The 10,822-nt window shown below is 76.9% G+C and overlaps 1 protein-coding gene across 1 annotated transcript; it reads right to left on the bottom strand.

Moving 5' to 3' along the window:
• Nucleotides 1-5,618: 5,618 nt before the first annotated feature.
• On the bottom strand, nt 5,619-9,866 carry LBX2 (ladybird homeobox 2). The gene is made up of 2 exons (XM_072862756.1): nt 9,542-9,866; nt 5,619-6,025 (listed from the first exon to the last, which is right to left on the bottom strand). Exons 1-2 carry the CDS (start codon nt 9,864-9,866, stop codon nt 5,619-5,621), a joined length of 732 nt encoding a protein of 243 aa, XP_072718857.1.
• Between the last annotated feature and the right edge of the window lie 956 nt (nt 9,867-10,822).

Genomic DNA, 10,822 nt, shown 5'->3' with positions numbered 1-10,822 from the left:
CCTGTCCGTCTGTCCTTCCCTCCCGCGCCGGTGAAGCTGCTCGTCCCGTGTGCGTGTGTGTGTGTCCCGGGGCGCCGGTTCTGCCTCTGCCGGCCCCGGGCCTCGGCCCGCTGCCCCCGGCAGCCCCCCCAGCGCCCCCTTTCCTCCTGCCCTCTCCGCTCCCCCCTTCCCCACCCGGTGCCCAGACCCCCACGGCTCCCGGCCCCGCCGGGGCAGCCCCGCTGTGCCCCCCGGGCTGCCCGCCCCTGCCCTCCCCGCCGCTCGCCCTGGCCCCGGGCAGCCCGACCCCCGCCGCCAGCCCCCCGTCCCGGTGCAGGGCCGAGGGGCCGCCGCCGAGCTCCGTCGCAGCCCCCGCGGCAGCTCCCCGCCGAGCCCGGTGCTGAGCCCGGCCCCTGGGCCGCGCTCCCGCCGAGGCTCCGGGCTCGGGGGCTCCGTGCCGGGTGCTGCCGGTGCCCGGGGCCGGGCCGCCGCCCCTGCCCCCCCGCGGCCCCCGCCCTTCCGCCGCCGCGCGGCCCGGGGGCCCCCGCCGCCGCCCGCGCCCCCACCGGCCCCGGCCCCACCGGCGGCCGCCAGGGGGCGGCCTCGGCCCGCGCGGCGGCGGCCCCACGGCACGGCCCGGCCCCACGGCACGGCACCGTACCCCGGCACGGCCCCACGGCACGGCACGGCCCCCCCTGCACCGGCCGACCCTCCCCACGGGACCCGGGGGGCGGGCGTGGAGCGGAGCGGGGCGGGCCTGCCCGGAGGTGGGGCCCACCCGGTGCGGTCCGGTCCGGGGTCCCGGTCCCGGGGGCGGGGGGGGGCGGCTGCCCTAGGCCGGGGAGTAACGGGGACCCCCAGCTCCTGCGGCCGCGGGGGCTCCCGGGGCTCGCCCGGCTCGGGGCCGGGCAGGGCCGGTAGCCGGGCTGCGGGGCCGGTCCCGGGGCACGGTGATGGCCGCGGCGCTTCCCTCCCGCCGCCCTGTGCCGCGGCCCCCCTCCCCGGAATGTCATTCGCGGGTGACGGGAGTCGCAGGGGCCGTGGCAGGGAGGTGACAGGCAGGCCATCAAGTAGAATTTGATTAATATGCAAATAGGCAACAGGGAGAAGGAGCGCGGGAGACAGCGAGTAATTAATCACTAGTTAAAAGAAATTAATACCAACAGCAGAGGTTGTCAGGAAACAGCAGCCGAGTTAATCATCCAGAAAATTGGAAGAGGAAAAAGACGAGCGCGCGTGGGGAGGGGGGAAGCGGGGGGCTGAGCCGGGCAGAGCCCCGCACCAGCGCCCGCCGCCGCGGGAGCTGCCCCGAGGCCCCGGTGACGGGCACGGCTGCCCCGGGGCCCCGCGGGTCGCTGCCCCGCGGCCGCTGAGCCGGGGCGAAGCCCTCCGGGGCCCGATTCCCTCCGGGCAGGGCCGGGGGGTCCCCAGGGGACCGCGGCGGGTGCTGGCTGGGGGACACGTGGCCACAGTGGGTGCTGCGCAGGTGCTCTCGCCGTGGGTGCTCCCACCGTGGTGCTCCCACCGTGGTGCTCCCGCCGTGGGTGCTCCTGCCATGGGTGGTCCCGCCGTGGGTGCTCCCACCGTGGTGCTCCCGCCGTGGGTGTTCCCGCCGTGGGTGCTCCTGCCATGGGTGGTCCCACCGTGGGTGCTCCCACCGTGGTGCTCCTGCCGTGGGTGCCCATGGGCCCGCACGCGGTGCCCAGGGAGGGGTCCCCGCTCCGGCCATGTGCTCAGCTGCCTGCGCCCGTGAAGGGACGTGGGTGCTGCTGCGTGCACCGCCGGCAGCGTGTGCCCGGTCACGGCCGCGCCCACGGCGGCAGCTCCGGGTCCCCGTGCTGTGGCACGTACACGTGGGCGCACAGCTCCGCTCCTGCGTGCGCGTGTCCCGGTGTCTGTCCACGTGCACGTGTCCGTGTGTCCCCCACACTGTGCCCGTGCCAGCGGCGGTCCCGGCAGGCCGCGGGGCCTCACTGTGTGGCCGCACAGAGCGGTGGGAACCGGCGGGGCGCGGGGCCGGCAGTGGCAGCGTGCCCGGTGCCTGCACCATCTCCCACGGCAAAACCTCCCGCGGGGCGGCCGGGGGCGACGCCAGACGCTGCCCGGCCTGGCCAACGCTTCCGCCCGCGATTAGCTGTCCCGGGGGAGGCTGGCACGGGGGGCTGACGTGGGGCAGGAGGGGGCGGCGAGCCGGGGCCGGGGGGGCAGCAGCCCAGAGGCCATGGTGAGGGGAACTCGGCGTCCCTCAGCCGCCCCGTGCGAGAGGGGACAGAGGCACCTGGAGGCGCTGGGACTGCAGGGACGGTACGAGGTCCCGGGGGTCTGAGCCCCCTCCTCCGAGCCAGCTCGCCCACCCCCGCCCCACGCTGCCCACGCGGCCTGGGGGGTGCGGGGCCGGGGCCGAGGCCGTGGGGTCCCGACTGCGCTCGAGCAGGCGGGGGGGAGAGGGGCCGGGTTGGGGCCGGGCTGCCCGGCTGTGAGCACGGCGGCGGGGGCCGAGGCGGCAGCGTGGGGCGTGCAGCCGGTGCGTCCCACGGCGCGGAGGTGCGATCCCGCCAGCTGTTCCCTCGCATCAGCCTGATGGAAGCGAGCCGGAGCCGTGAGCTCATCTCCGGGGCTGGCCCGTCCGCCTCGGCCGCTCCCACGCAGGCCTGGGGACACGCGCACGTACGGCGCTCACGCGTGTGCCTGCACACGGGCCTGCACGTCTGCACACACACGGATGTGCGTGTGCCGCTGGTGCACGCTGTTGGGGCCGGGAGGGTGCTCCTGGGTGCAGCCAGACCAGCCAGGCCGGCGGCCCCACGCTCAGCTCTGCCGTGGGGATTGGGGCCATCACCTGGCACTGCCTCCTGCCGGGACCAGGCCGTGGGGTGACACGGCTGTGGGGTGACATGGCTGCGCGGTGACACGGCTGTGGGGTGACACGGCTGCGGGGCGACACGGCTGTGGGGTGACACGGCTGTGGGGTGACAGCTGTGGGGTGACATGGCTGCGCGGTGACACGGCTGCGGGGTGACAGCTGTGGGGTGACATGGCTGCGCGGTGACACGGCTGCAGGGCGACACAGCTGTGGGGTGACATGGCTGTGGGGTGACACGGCTGCGCGGTGACATGGCTGTGGGGTGACACGGCTGTGGGGTGACATGGCTGCATGGTGACACGGCTGTGGGGTGACAGCTGTGGGGCGACACGGCTGTGGGGTGACACGGCTGTGGGGTGACATGGCTCTGGGGTGACACAGCTGCGGGGCGACATGGCTATAGGGTGACACGGCTGCACGGTGACACGGCTGTGGGGTGACATGGCTGTGGGGTGACACGGCTGCGGGGCGACACGGCTGCGGGGCGACACGGCTGTGGGGTGACATGGCTCTGGGGTGACACAGCTGCGGGGCGACATGGCTATAGGGTGACACGGCTGCACGGTGACACGGCTGTGGGGTGACATGGCTGTGGGGCGACACGGCTGCGGGGCGACACGGCTGCAGGGCCAGCAGACATCGTCGCCTGCAGCGCAGGTCCTGCTGCCGTGGCCGGGCTGCGGCCGCGCAGCCGCCGGGTCGACGGGGAGCTGCTGGCTGGGGGCTGGGGCCGAACCCCCCCTTGGGGCCGAACCCCCCTTGGGGCCGGCCAGGGCCGGGGGAGGGCCCGCAGCCCCGGGAGTCGCCCGCTGCGGTTCCGTGTGCGACCCCCCCCGCCGGGTGTGCAGCCCCCGGGAGCGGCCGGGCGCGGGGCTGGGGGCTCCTGAGCCCGGGGGTGCCGGGGTGGGGCAGGCCCACCGGGGAGGCCCCAGGTGCTGGGGAGAGGGAGGCAGGATGGGACCCCCGGGGGGCCTCCCCCCGCCCCCCCACCCCTTGCCCCCTGCCCCTGCCCAGGGCGTCTGCCCCTGCCTGTCCCTGCCCGCGGGCAGGGGGCCCGTGGCCACCCCCTCCCCGCCCGGGTCGCCCCCCTGCCCGTTACCCGCGCTGCCGGGCGGGGCCGGTGCGGGCGGCGGAGCGGGGGGGGGGCGGCCGGGCGGGGCGGGGGGCGCAGCAGCCGCGCATGCCCCACGCGTGTCGGCCCCGGCCGCTCCTACCTGTCAAATTAAAAGCGATTCCCCGGGGGATGCTCAAAGGCACTTTCAGGCGAAATCTCATTTCTCCCCCTCCCCCCCTCGGGCGGGCGGCTGCGGCGCGGGGGGAGGGGCGGGACAATGCAATTAAAACCGGAGAAAATACCGGGGGGGCGGCTCTGCCTTCGGAAGTTCGCACCGCCGTAATTAGATCAGCCGGGGCTCATATGGATGCTGGAGGGACTCGCGGCCGCGGCGCGCATAGCTGCGGTGACAGCGGCCCCGGGGGACCCCCGCCGCGGGCAGGGAGCCGGCAGCTGCCCGGCAGCCCCGCGGCCGCCCCTCCCCGCCGCCTCCGGGCGCCTCGCGCGGGCCGAGCCCCGCGGCACCGGGGGGTCCCCGCCGTGGAGCCGCTCCTCACGGGGCGGGGGGCGCGGGGCCGACCCCCCCCGGCTGCCCGCCCCCCCCCCCCCCGACCGCCCCGCTCACCCCGGGGCGCGCCCAGAGCCGCTGCCGCTCATCAGAGAGTGACATCACCGCTGCGCGCGGTGACGTCAGCGGGGCGTGACGTAACGAGGGGCGGCGTGGTCGCCAGCGGCCGGGGCAGGTGCGGAGGGGAGCGAGGTACCGGCACCCGGCGCCGCCCCGGCCCCACTCGGGTCACGCGTGGGGCAGCGGCGAGGGAGGCGCCGCCGGCGGGAATCTGTCACGGGGGGACGGGCGCTGCCCCCCCCTCCCCCCCCCGGCGTGTGACCCCCTTCCCCCCCGTGTGTCTCCCCGCGGGTCCTGCCCCCCCCCGCAGTGTGCGCGTGGGGCTGCGGACACGGACACTCGTGAAACCACGCAGACACGCACAGGCTCATGGACACCCCCGTCCCCCGCGCACGGAGCCCGTTTGGGGCCGCTGCCGGCAGCCCCCCTCCCCCCACCCCCGCTCCCGCCCCGCGGGGCCGCCGCCCCCCGCCCCCCGCCCGGGCTGGGCCCCGGTGCCCCCCGGCCGTGCCGGACCCCCCGCGGGCCCTTCGGCTCTCGGGAGCGGGGAACGCGGGGGGGGCGCGGGGGTCCGCAGCCCGGGGGCACGGGGATGGGCGCGGCCGGGCCGGGGCGGCGGGCGGGGGCCGCCTGCCGGGGGTCTCCGGTGCCCCGTGCTCCGGCGAGGCCCCTCCGGCGCGGGGAGCCGGCGGAGCGGAGCAGCCGCCCGGTGTGTGCTCAGGGGGCGGGGGTGGCCGTCCGTCGGTCCGTCGGTCCGTCCCGCCGCCGGAGCCGCGCCGCGCTCCTTAGTAAGGTGTCGCCTTTATTCCAAATATTTACACCCGGGCGGGCCGCGCCGGGCCCCCCCCGTGCCCCCGGCTCTCGGGGCGGCGGGGCCGCGGCCGGGCCGGCGGGACAGACACGATAGAAAATAAAATTTTCGGAAAAAAAAGGAAAAAAAAAAAAAAAGGAAAGACGGACAAAAAAAAGCGCGAAAAATTGCACCAATTCCCCCCGGGGCGCGGGCAGCGCGGCCGCCCCGTCCAGCCCGGGGGCTCGGTCAGTCTCGGTGCCGGCCCGGGACCCCCCGCCCCCCGCCCCCCGGCGCCGCCGCCTCAGTCCCCCACGTCGATCTCCTCCTCCGAGAGCTCGGCGGCGGCGGGCGGCGGCGCGGGGCCGGGGCCGGGGCCGGGGCCGGGGCCCGGGGGCCGCGGGGGGTCGGGCAGCGCCGCCAGCTGCTGGAGCGCGGCGGGGGGCAGCGCCTGCAGCGAGGCCACGTCGGCCCGGAGCTCCTCCAGGTCCCGCTTGAGCTTGGCGCGGCGGTTCTGGAACCAGGTGATGACCTGGGCCGTGCTGAGCGCCAGCCGCGCCGCCAGCTGGTCCCGGTCCGCCGGCGAGAGGTACTTCTGCCGCAGGAACCGCTGCTCCAGCTCGTAGATCTGCTGGTTGGTGAACGCCGTCCGCGACTTGCGCCGCTTCTTGCAGGCCGGGCGCTGCCCCAGGGCGCCCAGCGGCTCCCGACCTGCGGGGACAGCGGGCTCAGCGCGCCGCACCGGCACCGGCATCGGCACCGGCACCGGCACCCGCGCTCACACCGGCACCGGCACCCACACCCACACCGGCCCCCGCATCCACACCGGCCCCGGCCCCGGCCCCGGCCCCCGCACCCGCATCCACACCCACACCGGTACCGGTACCGGCACCGGCACCCGCACCCGCACTCACACCGGCACCGGCACCCACACCGGTACCCGCATCCACACCGACACCGGCCCCGGCCCCAGCCCCCGCACCCGCATCCACACCCACACCGGTATCGGTACCGGCACCGGCACCGGCACCCGCACTCGCACCGCCGAGCCGCGCCGAGCCGAGCTTAGCTAAGCCCAGCCGGGCCCGGCCCGGCCTCGCTGCCCAGCGCCGACCCCTTCCCAGCCGTGGGACGCCGAAGCCGGTCCAACCGGCCGCGGCCCAGCCGAACCGAGCCGAGCCGAGCCGAGCGACCCGGCCCCGGCTCGCCCGTGCAAACGCAACCCAGCCCGAGCCCCGGCCCTGCCCGTGACGGTGCCGAGTCCCCGGTGCCGAGTCCCGCCGCTCCCGCCGCCGCTCCCGCCTGGCCCCGCGCCGTGCCGCAGCGGCCCCGGTCCCGCCGGAGCCGCCGCCCGCTGCGGCGCGGGGCCGAGCCCACCCGTGTCCCGCCCGCCCGCGGCGCGGTCCGGCCGTCCCGGGGCTCCGGTCCGGGCCCTCCCCGCCGGCGGCTCGCCCCGACCCCGGCGCCGGCTCGGTCCGTCAGCCCGGCCCGCTGCGGCGGGGCCCGCACCGCGCCGGGGCCGGCAGCGGAGCCCCGGGAGCCGCCGGCGGGGGGGCCCGCACCGCGCCGGGGCCGGCAGCGGAGCCCCGGGAGCCGCCGGCGGCGGGGCCGGCCCGGCAGCACGAAGCGCGCCCGGTCGCCCGGGCCCCGCCTGCGCTTTCGCTCGGCGATTTTCAGCAGCCCCGGTGCCGCGGCTCCGGGTCCGTGCGGGTCCCCCGGCGTCCGGGCCCCGCCGCCGCTCTCGGCACGGCCGCGCCGCAGCCCCGAGGCCCCGATCCGGCCGCGCTCCGGCGCTGCTGCCGGCGGCGGAGAGAAGCGAAGCCGCCCGTCCGACGCGGATCGAGTCCGCCCGCGGCACCGGTAACGGCTCCGCACCGGCCGCACGGTCCCGGTCCTGCTGCCCGCAGCGGGGGCTCCGCTCGCCGGGGACCCGCGGCCGCCGCCGCCCCGACCCGCCGGGGCTGCGAGTGGGTCCGTCCGTGCGGCGGCGCCGGTCGCTCGTTACCGGAGCCCCGCGCTGTCCCGGCCCTGTCCGTAGCTCCGTCCGGGTACCGGGGCTTTACCTCCGTCGCGGAGCCCCGCTCGCTCCCGTTTCTGTCCGTCTGTCCGGCGGGGCAGAGAGGGTTTTTTCGTTTATCACGGGGAGCCCCGCTCTGCCCGGCCGCGTCCGTCCGTCCCTCTGTCCGTCCGGGCAACGGGGTTTTACCTTAATTACGGGACCCGTAATTAAGTAATTACGGGGAATTACGGGACCCGTAATCTGTCCGTCTGCCCGCGGGTCCCGGCTCACTTCGCCGTCAGCCGCGGGCCCCCCGCCCTGCGCGGCCGGTCCCTTCCCGGCCGCATCGTCTTTAATTGGGTTCCTGTTAATTGCGGGAACCGCGCTCTGCCCGGCCGTGTCCGTCTGTCCGGCCGGGCAACGGGGTTTTACCTCCACTCCGGGAGCCCCGCTCCGTCCCGTTTCTGTCCGTCTGTCCGGCCCCGTACGGGGGTTTTTTCGTTGATGGCGGGAGCCGCGCTCTGCCGGCCGTGTCCGTCTGTCCGGCCGGGCAACGGGTCGTTACCTCCATTCCCGGAGCCCCGCTCCGTCCCCTTTCCGTTCGTCTGTCCGGCCGGGCAACGGCTGCTTCTCGTTAATTACCGGAGCGCCGATCTGCCCGGCCGTGTCCGTCTGTCCGGCCGGGTCAGGGTTCTTTCTTTTCGTTAATCACGGGGGCCGCGCTCTGTCCGTTCGTGCCCGTCTGTCCGGCCGGTAACGGGGGGTCGTTAGTTACCGGAGCGCCGCTGGGCCTGTCCCTGCCCGGCCGGGGAAGGTGTTTTTTTCGTTAATTACGGGAGCCCGGCTCTGTCTGCCCGTGTCCGTCTGTCCGGCGGGACAAAGGTTTTTTCGTTAACGGCGGGAGCCGCGCTCTGCCCGTCCGTGTCCGTCTGTCCTGCCGGGTGACGGCTTGGGGTTTTTTCGTTAAGTACAGGAACGCCGCCCTGCCTGTCCCTGTCCGTGTGTCCGTCCCGGTAAGGGTTGTTTTTTGTTCATCGCGGGAGCCCCGCTCTGTCTGTCCGTGTCCGTCTAGGTAACGGGTTTTCGTTAACGGCGGGAGCCCCGCTCTGTCCGTCCGCGTGTCCGTCCGTGTAAGGGATTTTTCGTTCATCACGGTCGCCGCGCTCCTCCCGCCCGTGTCCGTCTGTCCGCTCGATGGAGGATTTTGTCTCGGGCCGGCGGCAGGTCCCGGCTGCCGCTCGGTCCGTCGGTCCGTCCGCCCGCCCGCCCGCTCTCCCGGCGGGTTTCCCCGCTGGCGCCGAGCCGGGGACCGGCGGGGCCGGTTCGTTCCCGCGGGGACCGCGACCCGCCGGGTCTGCCGGGCCCGGTGACCCCGGGGGGAGCCGCCGCCGGTCCGGGCCGCCCGCGGGCAACGTCCGTGAGCGGGGAGCGGCTGCCCGACCCCGCCGGGAACCGCGGCGGTTCCCCGGCCCCGCCGGTAACGGGCTTCTGCCGCGGAACCGAGGCCCGGCCGCAGCCGCCGTCCCCGCCGAAGGAGCCCGCCGGGGCTCGGGGACGCCGGCGCCGGGGCCGTTATCCCCGGGTAACGGGCTTTCGCTGCCGACGGGCCCGATCCGCCGCCCTGCCCCTGCGCTCGGTCACGGTCACGGTCACGGCTCGGCGGGGCCGGGTGCCGCCGCTCTGCCCGGTGCAGCCCGGCCGCCGCCGCGGGACCCATCGGCCGCCCGGTACCGGTACCGCGGCCCCCCGGGCCGGGTCGGTTCCCCGCGTCTCCCGGTAAAGCTGCCGGGCCCGCCCCGGCCGGTCCTCCCGGAGCTCCGGGCAGCCCGCACCGGGCTCTCGGTCCCGGCCGCAGCTCGCCCGCCGCCGCGGAGCGGGCTCGGCCGGGGCTCGCTCGGGGCCCCGGGCCTCTCCCTTCCCTGCGGGCCGCGGCGGCCGGCGTGGCTCCGGGGAGCGGCTCCGGGGAGCGGTGCCGGGGCTGCCCCGGCCGGGCTGCCGTGTCCCGCCGGCCCCTTCCCGGCCCGCGGCCGCCGGGTCTCTCGGCCGCGCTCGCCCCTCCGGGACGCGGAGGAAACTTCCCGGGGCCGCGCCGGGCCGGCGGCGAGGAGGGACCCCGGCGCCGAGGAGGGACCCCGGCGGCGGCGCGGCCCCCCGGCCCCCCGCGCCCGCCGGCCCCGGCACCTGCCCGGTCGCCCTCCCCGGTCCCGCCGCCCCCGCCGCGCCGGTACCTTCGGCCGCCTGCAGCACGCCCAGCTCCAGCCCCTGGAAGGTTTTGCTGGCGAGCTCCTCCAGCGCGCAGAGCGGCGAGGACGGGGCGCAGCCGCCGCCGCGGGGCCCCGCCGCCTTCTCGGGGAGCCGGGCCGGGGGCGCGGCGGGGCCGGGGCCGGGGGGGCTCCCGCCGCGGGGCCGCCCCAGGATGTCCTCGATGCCGAAGGGGGTCAGCGGCTTGTTGGAGTTGGCGGGCGGCGGGAGCTGGTCCAGGGCGCTCCGCCGGCGGCCGCCGCCCGGGGGGAGCAGCGGGGGGGAACCGGCCGCCTCCCGCGCCGAGGTCATGGCGCGTCCCCGCTCCCGCACCGCGGCCGCCTCAGCACCGCGGCCGCCTCATCCCGCCGGGGTCCCCCCCCCTCTCGCCGCCGCCGTCCCGCCCGCGCATCCAGCCGCGGCCGCACTTAAACCCCGCGGGCGCAGCCCGCCCCCTCGGCGGGGGCCCGGCGGCGGCGGCGGCGGCGGCGGCGGCGGCGGGGAGCGCTCGGCCTCCCGGCGCCGGGAGCCGCTCGGCGGGGCTGGGCAGCTCCGCGCCCGCCGCCGCTCCCCCCCCCCCCGCCCCGCGGCCCCGGTACCGCGGCCTTAAAGACCCGGGGACGGGGCGGCAAATTGGGCACCGGGAGGAGGAGGAGGAGCCACCGACGGGAAGGGGGGGGGGACTGGAGGGGGGGGGGGGCACCGCTCCCTCTCCGCCGCCGCTACCGGGGTGCAGACGGGGCGCAGCGCCGCGCCTCCCCCTTCTACAGCGATTCCCCCCCGCCCCCCCCCGGGGGGGGGCGGCCGGTGGGTCCCCATCCTCAGCGGGGCTTTTACCGTCGCAAAAAATTTATTAGCTCCCCTGCTCTAAAATGCCCCATAAAAGCGCAGGGGCCGCCGCGTCTGGGAGTGATTAGGCCGCTTCGGGTGGGTTTTGGGTTTCAGAGCGCGGCCCGGCCATAAATCCCCCCCCCTCCGCCTCCCCGCTGCCCTCCCCGGTACAAATAGCTCCGGGATCCCGACCGCTCGTAAAAAGCCCGGGGACGCCCGCACACGCAGGTGAGCCCCGGCTGCCGACACCGGGTCCGTATCCTCCGGCGGGATCGGGACCGGGGGATGCCGAATCGCCCCGGAGGGGTGATTCGGCATCCCCCGGTCCCGATCCCGCCCAGTGCCCCCATGGGTCTGCTGCTGGGATGCTCTGGGCCCGGCGAGGGGACACGGTGACGGTGTGGAGGGCGCAGGGGTCAAGGCGGTAATGAGAGAAA

The sequence above is a fragment of the Ciconia boyciana genome, chromosome 5 (assembly GCF_034638445.1).
Source record: "Ciconia boyciana chromosome 5, ASM3463844v1, whole genome shotgun sequence".
In the NCBI taxonomy this organism is placed as follows: Eukaryota; Metazoa; Chordata; class Aves; order Ciconiiformes; family Ciconiidae; genus Ciconia; species Ciconia boyciana.
The sequence above is the reverse complement of the archived record's forward strand: the minus strand, read 5'-3'. Positions and strand labels throughout refer to the sequence as shown.

Excerpts from the sequence above, each read along its gene's own strand:
- LBX2 (XM_072862756.1), bottom strand. The coding sequence starts at position 9,866 with ATGACCTCGGCGCGGGAGGCGGCCGGTTCCCCCCCGCTGCTCCCCCCG. Across the intron at positions 6,026-9,541 it reads CGTGCTGCAGGCGGCCGAAG|GTCGGGAGCCGCTGGGCGCC; the intron begins GTACCGGCGCGG and ends CTGTCCCCGCAG.